Source organism: Octopus sinensis, linkage group LG4 (assembly GCF_006345805.1).
Source record: "Octopus sinensis linkage group LG4, ASM634580v1, whole genome shotgun sequence".
In the NCBI taxonomy this organism is placed as follows: Eukaryota; Metazoa; Mollusca; class Cephalopoda; order Octopoda; family Octopodidae; genus Octopus; species Octopus sinensis.
Genome location: NC_043000.1, coordinates 85,629,891 through 85,645,902, shown reverse-complemented (window position 1 = coordinate 85,645,902; position 16,012 = coordinate 85,629,891). Strand labels below are relative to the sequence as shown.

Genomic DNA, 16,012 nt, shown 5'->3' with positions numbered 1-16,012 from the left:
GCATACAAGCCAGATGTTAAGTGATGTTGACTGGTGATATCCACTATGGCCAAGGAAGATTGCTAACTAGTGGCAGATCTTTGTGTATAAAATAACTTTGGTGAGTTTAGTATGGAGATGACTGTTTCATATCATACATCATCTGCAATGTAGACAGCTACCTAAAGTAGAAGCAGTCTGGATCAAATGGCAAGGCATGTCAAGATAATTTGACACATTTAACTTAAGACTGAATATTGCTTTCCAATTTTGTCACAAGGTCAGCAATTTCAGGGGAGTGGGTAAGTCAATTACATTGATCCCTGTGCTCAACTAGTACTTATTTTATCGACCCAGAAAGGATGAAAGGCAAAGTCAACCTAGGTGGAATTTGGAAATTAGAATGTAAAGAGTCAAATACCGCTAAACATTTTGCTCAGCATTCTAATGATTTTGCCAGCTCGCCACCTTACTGAGTCTGAATATTGAAGTGTCATCTGCAGACTTACAAGCTAAACTGAACTCAATACTGAAACCTAATGCTTCAAGAAAAATAATTGAGAAATACTGTGAATAATTAGGTGAAATACAAAACTCTGTGTTTTGTTTGTGGTCACACCTTCAAATATATCTATTTCTCAAATGACATACATAATCTATTTTGTTCCTCTTAGCTTTCAAATGTAAATTGCAATTATTCAAAAAACTAAATCTATCAGTGATTCAATATTAACCTAAACTTAAGGTGAAAGTTGAAGATAATTTTTTTTTTCAGCTATAAGTTTTAATGATAGCTATTATATTTTATTTCTATCATTAAATTCATTGTTTCTTGTCTGAGGCATGTTACTGAGACTATTTTTATGACACAAGATTAATGAGACAATAAAGGTAAGCTAAAATAATGTAACATCTCTAATCAGCTGCTAGAAAATACAACATTTTACAAATTCTACTAAATTACTAATAAAACTAACAAATACAAACATTAAGCAATCTTTCTATTAGGTAAATGGGGAATTCTGTAAAGAAGATAAATGGCAAGGCAAAACATTGTAGAATACTAATTGAGAAGTTTCAGGCATTAAAGCATTCAGTCTATCTTTACCAACTGTGTTAATTCAATTGTTCTAAAACTAGGTTGTATGATTCACCATTTTTGATATGTTAAATATCTTACAAAGAACAAAATTCAAAACAATTTAAATGTACCATAGCAGTCATTAGAGCACAATGCAGTCCTCTGACCTGCAAGATTCTCTCAAACCATCTAACCTATACCAGCATGGAAGACAGACGTTAAAAGATAATGAATCAAGATAAATTAGATAATTATTTTACTTAAATAGATAAACAATGTCTTACTTGACTAAGGGCTTAGCTATAGTCCATAGCAGTTTCTGAAGACCAGGTAATTTGGTGTTTCCAGCTTTCATTGAAACAAGGTCTTCATCTTGACCTTCATCAATGTATTGCTTGAGAATGGTCATAAATTCACCTTCAGTTCTGATAAAGGAAGAAAAGACACAAATTATATAAATATACACATAACTGTTATATATACTTTTAAAGAATCACTATCAAAATCACACAGTCCCTTTGGTTTATATAATAATTCCAATCAAAACTGATTCACTGTTAACTTCAGGTTTTCAAGCCTTAAGCATATACATAACTATTATGAAATTTGATGACAAATTATTACCTAAACTTTTCAAAACATATATTTTATAGAAAAACAAAAACTAGATGAGTTTAAGATGGATGAATATCAATATCTTCCTACATCAGTATAACTCATGACATACAACCATTCCAACTCCTTTATCTTGTAAGCAATGTATGATATCACTGAGTCTTCCTAGAGTAATCTCATACTACCAAATCTCTTGCAAAGCTATTAATTTTGTAGAGTATGCATGTATGTAAGTTGCAAAATGTGACAACAGTGACCCTATTACAGCCACTAGTTAGAAAGGTGGATATCTTGGTTACTGATAATAGAGACAGTTATCCTCACTAATAAGAAATAATAGCACATATGCCCTTCAAGTTTATGTGTAGAATGTAAAAAACTGATACTGTACATAATAAAATATTCTTTCTGCTTTTGTAGGAGATGGATGTGTGTGATGTGTGTGAGAGAGAGAACTGGATGTGTAATACAGTGACATCTTATCTCTAAGTTACTAACATCATAAGATCTGCCCTTGCCATTTCTCCTCATGTCTTCTACTATGAGGTCTTCCATTCAACAGAAAGCACTTCTTCCTTCAAAAGTCATTGCCTAATTGTATAAAATATCTATAAAGCACAGAACACATCAACCAATGCCATTAATGTCCAGCCACTCTCAGTTCACTTGTGCTCCACTTCTCTTAATATAAGTTTATGTAACATATCCAATGGATCACTCAACTCATTTTTCTCATGCCTCTGCTCTCATGTTACAATACCACCACATAGAATGACATACCTTACTCAATATGGTGTTTGTATAATATACTTAATATGTATTTATGGTTTCTAGACAGTTTCTTACAAAGATTGACATTATCTAATCAATATCACTTTCAGATCACTTATTAGATAACTGCTGTTACCTACTGATTTAAGGCCATGATCTAGTTTTGATACTTGACTGATACAAATTATCTTGTGCAGCTAATACTGTTGGCAAAACCCCACAATCTCTCAGTTTTGTTTTGTTCTTCTCAAAAACTGATATTATACACTCATCAGGGATCAATTAAAGTAAATAAAACCCACTTACTTGGACAAATCTAATCTGGCAAAATTCTTTAAGAATTGCATTCGAAGAGTACTGACAGTATTATGCCGTGCACTGGGATCTGCTGCATTGGCTTCAAAATCATCATCATCTGAAAATGGAGTTTATATAATGTATTTAAACTAGTAGATATTTGTACAAGATCCACAAAGATTTGCTACTCCTTTAATAATTTTCATTTCACAGTTCCAAATAAAAAACCTTCATGGATATGAAATTTTAACAATGATTAATACTGAGGAAAATTTTAAGATAAAATTAGGAATTAAAATTTCTATTTTTGATGGCTGAGATATGCATAAATAGAAATAAATGTATAAAACATTGTAAAAATAAAAGGGTAGAGGTAATGTTGGTGGGCTTTAATTTTTTTATTTTCTCTTTACTTTTTGCAGTTTTGATACTGTGTTTAATAGGACTGTTATTTTGCCTCAGTAGACAAGTCTAAAGTAATAATGTAATATCTTTTAGTCTGGAGCTATATATTTCCCCTTTGGAAAAAGACAAGGGTTTTAGCTAGAAGTAGACAAAGCAAGAGTTGCTTAAAATGCAAACCTTTAGTACTTCATAAATTTATTTTAATATTAATTCAGACTATTGGGCATTTTCACAAAGTCCTGTTGAATTTTTAGATTAGACACCTAATGCTGCTACTATTTTTTAGAGTAGGGTTTCAGAAAAGACATTTGTTCATGGTTTAAAAATTTTTTTTTGTCCTGGTAAATTTCATGAAGATTAGAAGGAAGGTAACTTACAGGTAGAAGTATTAAACTTTTCCTGATTTCACTAAATTTACCAGGAGAAATAAATATTAGCTAATGAATTTTTTGAAGCCACGCTTTAAACAAAAGTAGCAGTATTAGATTTCTAATCTAAATATTCAACAAGACTTTGTGAAAACACCCAATACTTTGTATAGACATTAAAATTTATAAAATTCTAAAATTTGTACTGTTAAGTAACTCATCCTAAATTTAATATAGGTTAAATATTTACTAAATTTGTTTAAATTAATAAAACTTTACCTGAATCAGGTTCATCAAGTTTTTCTGAACGCTCTACTGCCACAATTTTTTTCATAGCACATACAAGACCATTTTTATCCCCTCGTTTCATATATTCTTGAACTAGGTGGGATAAATCCACGAATCTAGGCTCCAGCAAACTGTTTTCTGACTGTAAAAATATTAAAATGGTAGACATTTAACAAAATTGAAATTAATCTATAGAAATGGGTAGCAAGAAAATATCAAGATTTCATTAATACCACTTGGTACTTACACATGCTAATATTTCTCAAATTATATTTAAAAATAAACTTTCTATTGAGTCTTATTGCTAAAGAGATTAAGGGTAATTTAGAAACTGATTAAGCTCAGCTCCAATTAAATACGTAGAATCTCTCATTAGCAACTTTTAGTTCCTGTGTGTTTTACATCAAAGCTTAATAATAATAATAATAATGTTAAAATAATGATTTCCAATTTTGGTTCAAGACCAGCAATTTTCGGGGAGAGTAAGTCGGTTACATCAACCCTAGTGCATAATTGGTACTTAGTTTACTGACCCTGAAAGGATGAAAGGAATTTGAAATCAGAAGGACAGACGAAATGTTGCTAAGCATTTTGCCTGGTGTGCTAATGATTCTACCAGCTGGTTGCGTTAATAATAATGATTATAATGATGATGACAATTTGAACTCAATAATAATAATAATGATAATAATAATGGTTTCAAATTTTGGTACAAGGCAGCAATTTTGGCTGAGGAGTTAAATCGATTACACTGACCCCAGTGTTTAACTTGCACTTATTTTATCAACCCCAAGAGGATGAAAGGTAAAGTCGACTATGGCAGAATTTGAACTCATAATAACAACAATAATATTGGTTTCAAATTTTAGCACAAGACCAGTGATTTGAAGGGAGTTGGTAAGTTGATTAAATCGATCCTAGTACTTAACTGGAACTTATTTTATTGACACTGAAAGGCAAAGTCGACCTTGGCAAAATTTGAGCTCTGAATGTAAAGATGGATGAAATACTGCTAAGCATTTTGCCCAGTATGCTAACAATTCTGCTAGCTCACCGCCTTAATCATGCTACTGCTGATGATGGTAATGACAGTGATAATAAAAACACTGCTTTCAAATTTTGGCACAAAGCCAGAAATTTTAAGGAAGGGGCAAGTTGATTACATTGACCGCAGTGTTCAACTGGTACTGGTTTTATTGACCCCAAAAGGATGAAAGGCAAAGTTGGCCTCGGTGGAATTTGGACTCAGAACATAAAGACAGACAGAATACCGCTAAGCATTTTGCCTAGCATGCTAATGATTCTGTCAACTGGCCACCTTAATAATAATGATGACAATAGTAATGGTTTCAAATTTTGGCATAAGGCCAGCAATTTTGTTGAGAGGAGGCAAGTCAATTACATCAACCCCAGTGCTCAACTGGTTCTTATTTTATTGACCACAAAAGGATGAAAGACAAAGTTGACCTTGATGGAATTTGAGCTCAGAATATAAAGAGGAACAAGATGCTGTTAAGCATTTTGGCTGACATGCTAATGATTCTGCCAGCTGGATGTCTTAATAAGAATAATGATGATGATGACAATGATAATAATAATAATAACAATAAAGGAGGTTTCAAATTTTGGTGCAAGGCCAGCAATTTTAGGGGAGGGGTTAAATCGATTACATTGACCCAAGTTTTCAACTGATGCTTATTTTATTGACCCTGAAATGGTGAAAGCAATGTTGATCTTGGTGGAATTTGAACTCAGAATGTAAAGACAAACAAAATGCTGCTTAGCATTTTGTATGGTGTGCTAATGATTCTGCTAACTTGCCACTTTCAATAAAAAAAGGATGATAGTGTTGTAGTCATCTTGATATACAAGGACTTCTAGGGATAATCAAGATGATGATGATGATGATGATAATAATAATAATCCTTTCTACTGTAGGCACAATGCCTGAAATTTTGGGGGAGTGTTACACTGGTACTTAATTTATCAACCCTGAAAAGATGAAAGGCAAAGTTGACTTCAGCAGAATTTTAACTCAGAACATAAAGATGGATGAAATGCTGTTAAGCAATTGGCCCAGCACACTAACGATTCTGCCAGTTTGTCACCTTAATAACAATAATGATGATGATGACAATAATAATAATAATCTTATAATAATTCTGCCTGTCATTATGTTACTTAGCCCGTCAGTAACACTTTCATGTGATTAGAGAAAAAGAGGGAGAAAGAAAAGAGGGAGAGAAAAAAAGAGGGTGAGAGAAACATCCATGATGTGAGGTTGAGGGAATGTAATTGTAGTGCTTTCATGTGATTAGTTGAAGGGAAAGAGAGAACAAGAGAAAGAAAAAGAGGATAAGGTGAAGAGTGAGGCAGAAAGAGAAAGAAAGGAAGAGAGGGAGAGTAGTGTCACTGACATGTGATAGAAGAAACATAATATTTATTTCGTGGTTAAAAAAGTTAGTTGAAAGTAGTTATATAGAGGAGAGTTAATATTTTTTTATATCACTTATCGCTTAAAACATGCACATCCCAAACTTGCTATTCACTTTAGAAAGAAACCAGACCCCCCTACCATTTGCCTGTCATATGCAATGACTATCAATAAATCACAAGGGTAGATATTTGATAAAGTGGGGCTGTTCTTGCCTTTGGCCATGTTCAGCTATATGTTGCATTCTCAAGGGCTCGCAAATTATCTGATGTGAGAGTTAAAGTTATGAACACTGACAGACAAGAGAAAATAAGAGGGAGAACTTACACAAAGAAGTATTGGATTGGAAGGTATATGCAAATTGAAATTTGTATTGGTTCTGACCCATCATCTTGGCTTATAAGTTGCCAATGATATGGTTTTCAGAGTATGCCATGTTGTATTAAATTTTTACCCCTGTGAAATTGTGATTCCTATATTTTACATATCAAATAATATTTTTAACTATAAATTTTTTGTTTTCTAGATATGAAGTTATGACCATGTAAATTTTAAAATGTAATTTTTTGTGTTTATGGGAAAAAATGGAATAATAAGAGTGTATATTTACTTTATGAATGCTGTGTATTGAGTCTATAAAATTGTGCATAAAGTGCATTAATTAATGATCATATTCCAATTTCCTTCACCTTTCAATGAATAGCAGATGAGCAACTATTTTTTGATACAGATACAACACAGGCTAAGCTTTCAGGCTTTTTGGATAAAGTTTTCAGGAATAACCCAATAGGTTTACTATTAATTCCATGAAATATTCACGGGTTCTGCTAGTAACAATGATGGTAGTTTCAAATTTTGGCACAAGGCCAGAAATTTTGAGGGAAGTGTAAGTCAATTACATTGACCCTGGTGTTCAACTAGTACTTATTGTTTTGGCCCTGAAAGGATGAAAGGCAAAGCTGACCTCAGTGGAATTTGAACTCAGAATGTAAAGTCAGACAAAATACTGCTAAGCATTTCAACCCAGTAATGGTAACAATTCTGCTAGCTGGCTGCTTTAATGATGATGACAACGACAATAATAATGGTTTCAAATTTCAGAGAGGGGGACAAGTCGATTATATCAACCCCAGTGCTCAACTGGTTCTTATTTTATTGACCCTGAAAAGATGAAAAGCAGTGTTGACCAAGGTGAAATCTGAACTCAGAACGTACGGATAGACAAAATGCTGCTAAACATTTTGCCTAACATGCTAATGATTCTGCCAGCTTGCCATCTTAATAATAATAATGATGATTTCTTTTATTTGCCAACAGGGCAAAGGATGAAGTCCAGGTACAATACAAAAACAGACATAAAGTGTGGGGGTTAATATATAATGAAATGATAAAATAAAAAAAAAAGTATACACGGTATACCATAAACAAGTTTACATAGTAAACAAAGGTAAAAAAACAACATAATAGTGATGTAGTCCTCCTCTTACAGGAGGGTTTCAAGGGACAATCAAGATAATAATAATAATGATGATGATGACAAAAATAAAGATAATAATAATAATCTTTTCTACTCTAGGCACAAGGCCCAAAATTTTTGGGGAGGGAGCCAGTCGATTAGATCGACCCCAGTACACAACTGGTACTGAATTTATTGACCCCAAAAGGATGAAAGGCAAAGTCAACCTCGGTGGAATTTGAACTCAGAATGTAAAGACAGACAATAATGACAATAACAGCATAGAGAATGTTTTAGCCTATCTTTGAGGGCAAGCACTTCATAATCATAAGAACTGAACAATGCTTTGTTTCTAAAAAATTACTGCATCACTTCATAGTGATAGACTACCACAAAAATACAGTTTATTTTTAGTTGCATTTGCATGAATACTTTCAAGAAAATAATGTACAAGGTTACATAATATAAATTAATTTTGAAACCATAATAGTATGTTTCATATACTCTAATGATCAATGCAGTCAGCTGACTGAGACAATTCAACTTAACATATATGTTATATACACACAGCATATATAATGTATAGTTTAAGTATGATATAACAAGCAATATAAGTCTGTAAAGTTTTGTTAATATTTTTTGGCAAGTAATTAATATTTTAATAAATTAAAAAAATTAGAAATCAATGTAAAACAAGTATGAATCTTACTTGAACAGAAAGTTTGCCATCCAAATCAGGGAGGATTCGATATTTGTGAACACGTCCTTGACAACTACAATCAAAATAAAAGTAAACAATGTACTTTAACAGTTTCACTTACATATCCTATTTAAACATATTTTGTAGATTAATATGCTTTTATAAACTGTAAATTGGTTATATTCTGAACTTGTATCTTAGTTTTCAACAATGTAAAAAAGTTTAGGTTAGTGATATCAATTACATTAGTTTGTCCAGTTTACTGAAAGGCATCACTTAGTTTAAAGTCTGGCTCTTCTGACCATCCTCATTCAAAGCAGCAATGAAAAACAATTGAAAGGATGGAAAAATGCATTTATCATTTGAAACTGAAGAACAGGAAGTGAGACCATTGACGTTATGTTACTTCCAGCTAAAATTGACTAAAGCAATTTCTGGCTTGTGAGAAGTATTGAGTATAAAGAAAAAAGAAAGAAAAAAAAACTGAAATGTTTGCTGTCAATTGCTTGGGAGCATAAAAATGGATGTCAATCATATTGGCTAAATGAGGCAGAATTTAACATCTTTGATTTTGACAGCTGAATGTACATCTGATGTCACACAGAGTACATGAATGTGACAGTTAAGATGATGGTGCCAATGTCATGGTTACACCAACATATACCAGAAAAAGAAGAGATCTTGGTGAAGACTAGGTTTTTATTTGCCAGAAGTAACAACAATCCAAAGCACATCACAGGAATAGTCTAAGAATTTGTCAAAAGCAAGAAAATCTGAATGCCATAATGGCCAGAATAACTAATGGATTTAAATCCAAAAGAAAACTTATGGACATGAGTATTTAACATTGAAGTCCCAGAAAGTTGAGTGAATTGTATAATTGTATTGCCAAATACTAGGAAGAAATTCCAGGTTATTTTCATAGAATCAAAATTCAATCTTTTTAGGTGTAATTGAACAGCAAGCTAAGATAAATTTTGCAGAGTTCTTAAGCAGAAAAGATGACCTTAGAAGATATGAAAAAAAGTGAACAACTGGTAACAATATATAGAAGCTAGGCTAAACACTTGCAATCAGTTCTAACTAAAAAGTGAGGCCTGTGTGGTTAAGAAATTTACAACCATGTGGTTACAGATTCAGTCCCACTGCATGGCAAGTGTCTTCTATGAGTCTCAAGCTAACCAATGCCTTGTAAATGAAATTGATAGAGGGGAAACTATAGGAAGCCTGTTACATATGTGTATTTGTATGTATGTGAGTTTGTGGCATGTGCATTAATGATAACATTTCACAAGTTTACTTGGTGAGACAGTGATGTGTTTACATCCTTTGTTGACATTATGACCAATTGTGTTTTTGAAAGCCCATGGAATAAGAAACTCTTTACCTGTAAAACAGGTAAGGCTTGGCAAGAGGAAATGCATCTAGCTGTAAAATTCTGTCCTAAATACATCCTAATCAACCTATGCTAGCATGGAAAAATGGGATGTTCACTGAACAGATGAAGTGAGAGCAGGAAGAGCAATGTGCATGACTCATTTGGAGTTCTCTGAGATGGAAGGGATGAGGTTATTCTCTGCTCTGAGACCTGACCTAATACTTGCAACACAACAGACTCTGGTAAAGGCACCCATGAACCAGATGGTAGTGTTAAACTAGTCAATGGATTAACTCTACCTTCCAAGAACAGACATAGCCCATCTAATAAATTTCCACAGTTTCCATCTGCTAAACTTCCCCTGAGAGACTTCAGTCAACCTAAGGCTATGGCAGAAGAGCCTTGCACAAGAAGTTTTGCAATAGAATCAAGCCTGAAATCACAGTTATGAAGTGAATTTCTTAATGACACAGCCATAGTGACACCCATTGATTACCAACATCTGTTCACTTTGAGAGAATAAGAGAACTGAATTGTTGCAAATAATGAAATAAGAATGTCTGAATATTTCATGGTGTTATTGAAGAATGATAGAGATGCATCTCATTTTAGAAAGAGACATGACTGTATCACTAGGATAAAGAGTATGAATAAAATAAAGCCTACTCCCTGAGGGAGCTACACAGGCTGAAGTAAGATAACAGAGAGGGATAAAACTATTCATTCTCTTAAATAATGAAATTGTATGTAACAGAGATAGAACATATTTAGGTTTTTTGAAGTATTGTGAAAGAGCAAATAATAATTATTCTTGTTATTTTTATAGTTTAAAACTGTACAGAATACCTGAAGATGTAATTAACCAATAGTAAGATAATGGTTTCAAGTTCTGACACAAGGCCAGCAGTTTTTAAGGGGAGGGAAAGTCAATTACATTGACCCCAGTACTTGACTGGTACTTACCCTCCAGCAATGGAGGTGAAATCAAGTATGCAATGCCATTTCACTATTTTGATAAGTGCACAAATGATAATCTATGATAAAGTAATAAAAAGGTTAAATGCAGATGATTGATGCATGAGACCAGCAATGGGTTCAATAATAAATTTAATGAACAGGTAAGCATACAGCAAAGCTTTGCACCTGTCATTTTTCTCTGTAATTCTTGATATACTGTAACAGGAGTTTAGTGCTATTTTTGGTAACCTTTATATATCACTACAACTGAAGAAAATGTACTAAACTGAGAGGAAAAGCCAAGTTCATTATGTCAAAGTTCTGAAAAAAATCAAAGTACTAGTTAACAGAAGGTACAAAAAGTCAATACCATTTGGGAAATGACTTACTTAATATATAAGAAATACATTGATAAGAACTCTATACTGTTGTTTTTGTTTATCCCTAGGGAACCCTGATTGAGCAAATCCAAGGTACTCCAACTATGAGAATCCTATCCTATGTATTATTCATTATGATTGTCCTTTTTCGTAAGACAGTAGGCTATAGTTTGAGGGTGTTATTTCTTACAAGCTAAGTACTACATAAAGATTAGCTCATTGCACTCAGTATAAGCAATGAGTCTACAAAGTGTGCAGTGAGATTTCTTAGAAGACTAATAAGCACTGAATATTCTAGAGTTCTAAATGTTCAAGAATACTTAATAATAATGAGTGTAGACATAGCCCTGTGGTTAAGGTTGCTTTGCAGCCACATGGTTTCAAATTCCATCAGCCCTCTTTGCAGAACTTTGGGTATGTGTCTTCTATCATAGCCTCCAGTTGACCAATAGCTCATGGATGGAATCTCATAGCAGAAACTATGAAAAAGGCTGTCACATGTGTGTGTGTTTTTATTAATAAATATCTACAAAAGATGCTTATTAATGAAAAATTTAAACATAAGGAAACACAAAAATTAGTGTTTTTTAAGCACTGATTTACAGACACTTCCCTGTCACATTTATAATAAGAATATGAAATGAAGTCTACAATCTGCTCAGATGACTTACTAAAAATAGAAATTAGTTTGTTACTTTAAGTAGCACTACAAAATGTTCAAATGAAAGTATAGTAATTGGAAGTAATAGCAGAGCTGCATACAGTTACTTATATTAGAGAGAGAAATGCTCAACAAAGGATTTGGGTAGGTCTCACACAAAAGAAGAGAAGACTGAGGAATGAAAATGTTTCACTGAAACCATTTCATATCTTAAAATTAGATTGGTGACAATGACATACACTAACAATTTGAACAAATAAGGTGTGAAAACTATTGACTATTTGAATGGCTTGTAAGTTTTGCTATTTGATACAGTACAGGGAATAGATACTAGTAATAAGAGTGTGTAGAAGATGAAATTTTGTCAATAAACCAACTGTCTTACACTTATTTTTAAAATGAAGAAATTTTTTCTTCATAAGAAATTGGTCATGATAGAAGCAGTGACAATGTATCTCTATTTCTTTCTAACTATGGGTAAATAATCTCACTGACATTGTGAATGCCCAGAAAACAATTACTGACTAAGAAATGCCAATGTAGATCCCTTCAAGTAATTCATCTGAATTCTTATTTTCTATCTGGAAAATAAATAATCAGATTTGCAGAGTTAAAAGTGAGATCCTAATACTCCGGACAAAACAGCCACATATTATGGAATCCACTTAAGTGTAACAATCCATAGCCAGTCACAACAACAATAACAGCAACTAATAGAAGCCTTTTTTTTTTTTTGAAAATATTCTGTAATTAGTAAGTTTCTTAGATTTTATTTGTTTGAAATTGAAGTTACTAGGCATAGTGATCCTGTGATTATATTTTTGATGTCACAAGTTCAAAAGCTAATATTTTGAAAGTCACTGCAATTTTTGTCTAAAACTTTCAAATAATATAAATGCAATCAACGTGATTAACCAATGCTATTGATAAAGTTACCTAATGTAATTCATGTTGCAAATTTTAACACAAATTTCTTTACCCATCTTATCATTCTACCTTTCTTATAGTTTGAATTGTTTAATTTCAGAGTGAACCTTATCAAAGGTTTGATATTATAATTCTGGGGTTCATGCTTTTGGATTTAGCTTTTTCTTACAGTAAATAAAAAGTAAAAGAACACATTTGAAAAGAGGCACATATTGTTTTGAAACATTGAATTAAGTACACAATTTATTATTTTTTAAAAATGAAATATGACAAGAAAATCATTTCAACCAGTAGGGATCAAGGATGAGAAAATAATGTAATGTAAATGAAATGCTTACAGAAGACAAAGCACATAGGCTCCTGGTACAGTCTCACTTTCTCGTATAAGAAAACTTCCATCCTCTTTGTTTTGTAATAGACGCTTTTCGGCTTGAAGTCGAGAAATGCCTTTATGAAGAAAAGCCATTTTGACTCCTGCCAAGAGGTTATTACCCCTCTAAAATCTGAAAGAAAATTTAATGTTTGAGTGGAAATTTTAAAACTGCAGACAGGTTCATTATTTTTTCCTGTACAGAATACATAACAACTATTTATAAAATACTCATGAAAACAAGTCAGTATAATATATGAAAAGTATAGTATTCCAACTATTTCTAGATGTCAATGATGTTAAAGTAAAATTTACTTTGAAGTGTGTTTCAGGATCCTGTTTTCTTTCATAGATTGCACACATTTCACCAACCTATCTAAAAACTTTTTCTGATAGTAATCAAAGCAACAATTAAACTGATAGAAAAAAAAACGGAACAAGATATAAGTGGATGATGGACATTTGAATGTTATGAAGTTGAAATGTTGGAAAATTATTTTTCAAGTATATTTTTCATGATAGCATTAATGCCTGGAATTTTGTACCATGCCAGTATGGAAGGCAGATGTTAAACAATGATGATGAATCATGTATAATGAATATTTAAATAATAAAATATACATTCTTGAAGATGACACATTATAATGCAATAGATATTTCTCTCTAAGTAGAAACATCTGAGATTTAAATTACAAATCAATTTAATCTACTTTGTTACTTGTCACAGTATTTGTAACCTTGAGTGCAAGTCTTTTAACTGTATTTAGTCAATAACAAATTTAATCTTAAGTATACTGACACTATCTTTAATGAAATGGCATTTACACATGTGAGCAGGTTAATAAAATATGATAATAATGTAATATGATCTTTTTAATAAATTAAGTTAGATTCCTGATAAGAACTCACTCATGAGATCATTATGTCTATGATTCATCATCATTGTTTAACATCTGGTAGTATGAAAGAACTTTGGTTATTTCAAGGTCTTAATTCATAATTACCATCAGTATCCATGGCTTTTTAAAAATATTTTCTTTCTATTTAGAACTATCCTTTGACAAAGCATTTATTATTTGGCTACATAACAAAACAAATTCAACATGAACATTTGCCTTGCCATTGTGAACAATATATGTAAGTGAAATTAAACAGAATGCCAAGTGCAACAGAAACTGATCTGTATTTAAAATTTTCAACTAGAATTTTTCTGAGAATATCTTTAATGCATGCCTTTCTAGTACATATTGAAGAGTTTTACTTAAAAGTATATCTTATTCCTACATATATAGGGAGCTTAATTTTTCCTAATGTCAAATCTACCTAATTTGCAGACTTTGACAATAAATCCCTACACTTACCACCATTTTTTCCCTCACATAGTTACTAGATTTTGATACATGTACAAAACAATGTCTTTGATAACAAGTTACTATCTCAAAGCATTCAAATCTACATTACACCTATAAATTGAGGTAATCGCTAGTGTTGCTTACCACACCCAACAAAAAAAAAACAAAAAAAACAAACAAACAAACAGAATGCCCCATTGTTAAACAACCAACCAAACAACATTACACTTTCAAAAGATACTGTCAGTTCACTTCTGTTAGTACAGTCTACTTTCCTTTCAGACCACTTTTCACTACATTACTCTCAAAATGCAGTTGTTTCTGAGAAGTACACCATGCCACCTAATTTAATATCACTGTCTTGCTCTTTAGTGAAGCTTGCTCTATTACAAGCATTGAGGCCAAGTTCCCTAGCAGGGAGTTATGACTTCATGAAGCACCAACATCATCTTAAACTTCACTAGATTGCTTGATCCTGAACAACTTGTCTCAAACACTCAACCTCTTAATTTAACACTCTTTTCTCTAGTCAATGAAATGACATCCTATCTTGAAATCTCTCAGTACTTTGAATACACTTTCTGGGTAACATTTTTCTATGTTTCATTTTTTTTCTCACTTTTACCTCCTCCCCCTCCTCCTACTGCTGCTATTTTTTTTATTAATTTCATCACTTTTATGATTTATTTTTACTTCTGTAAAGATGGGATACTGTTGAATTACTATCTGTATGCATATTTTTCTTTCCAAACTGCTTTTGCTATTGTTATGGTGTGATATATCTTTCCATCCAGTCCGACTTGGCTGTAGAAAGCACTGCATATTGTGCAAATTCCAGAGTAACAGGCTACTGGACCAACAGAGGCAAAATTATATGTTGAAGAAATTTGTTTTGCAACCATATGGTTTCAGGTTCAGTCCCACTGTATGGCATTTTGGGCAAGTGTCCTTTACTAGGGTTTTAGGCCAAGCAAAGCTTTGTAAGAGGATTTGGTACACCGAAACTGAAAGAAGACCATTATGCGCGTAGTTTTGACAGAGGAATATAGTTATATCTATGTAGTGCAGAAGTGCACTTCTTAATCATGTGGTTTGGGGTTCAGTCTCAATACCGCATCTTGGGCAAGTGTCTTCTACAATAGCCATGGGTCAATCAAAGTTTTGTGTGTGGATTTGGTAGATGCAAACTGGAAGAAGCCATTTGTGCATATAACTATATGTGTGTCTGTGTGTTTGTTCACATTAACACTTTCCCAAATATTGCTCAGCTGCAGGCAGTACATCTGTCATTTCCCCTGTCAATAGGTCATCTGCTGGCTTTATGGCTTTAAAAACAGGTGGATTAAGATATCATTAACTGATAAAGCAGAGAAGGATTAATGCTAGCATGGAAAAACAAGTGCAAAAATAAAACTAATGAACAAATGAATGAAATAAGGTGAAGTCACAAGATGAAAACAAGAGTAAATAAATAAATTTGTCAAAAGGGAGGGTATTGAGACAGAGAAGGAGAGAGTAAAAAAGAGTTTTTGTAGGAGAAAGAAGAAAAGCAAGAGAGGGGAGACTGACTGAAACATAAAATTATGTGTGTAC

The 16,012-nt window shown here is 32.6% G+C and overlaps 1 protein-coding gene across 2 annotated transcripts in view; it reads right to left on the bottom strand.

The window, feature by feature from the left end:
• Positions 1 to 16,012, bottom strand: part of LOC115211133 (phosphatidylinositol 3,4,5-trisphosphate 5-phosphatase 2A-like) — a 93,762-nt gene that overhangs the window by 45,811 nt on the left and 31,939 nt on the right. For both annotated transcript variants that reach the window (XM_029780079.2, XM_029780080.2), the window contains exons 2-6: positions 13,036 to 13,200; positions 8,404 to 8,467; positions 3,796 to 3,946; positions 2,753 to 2,861; positions 1,345 to 1,485 (exon numbers count right to left, since the gene is read on the bottom strand). In XM_029780079.2, coding sequence (XP_029635939.1) covers positions 1,345 to 1,485; positions 2,753 to 2,861; positions 3,796 to 3,946; positions 8,404 to 8,467; positions 13,036 to 13,163 — 593 coding nt within the window. In that variant the 5' untranslated portion in view covers positions 13,164 to 13,200. The remainder of the gene's footprint in view (positions 1 to 1,344; positions 1,486 to 2,752; positions 2,862 to 3,795; positions 3,947 to 8,403; positions 8,468 to 13,035; positions 13,201 to 16,012) is intronic.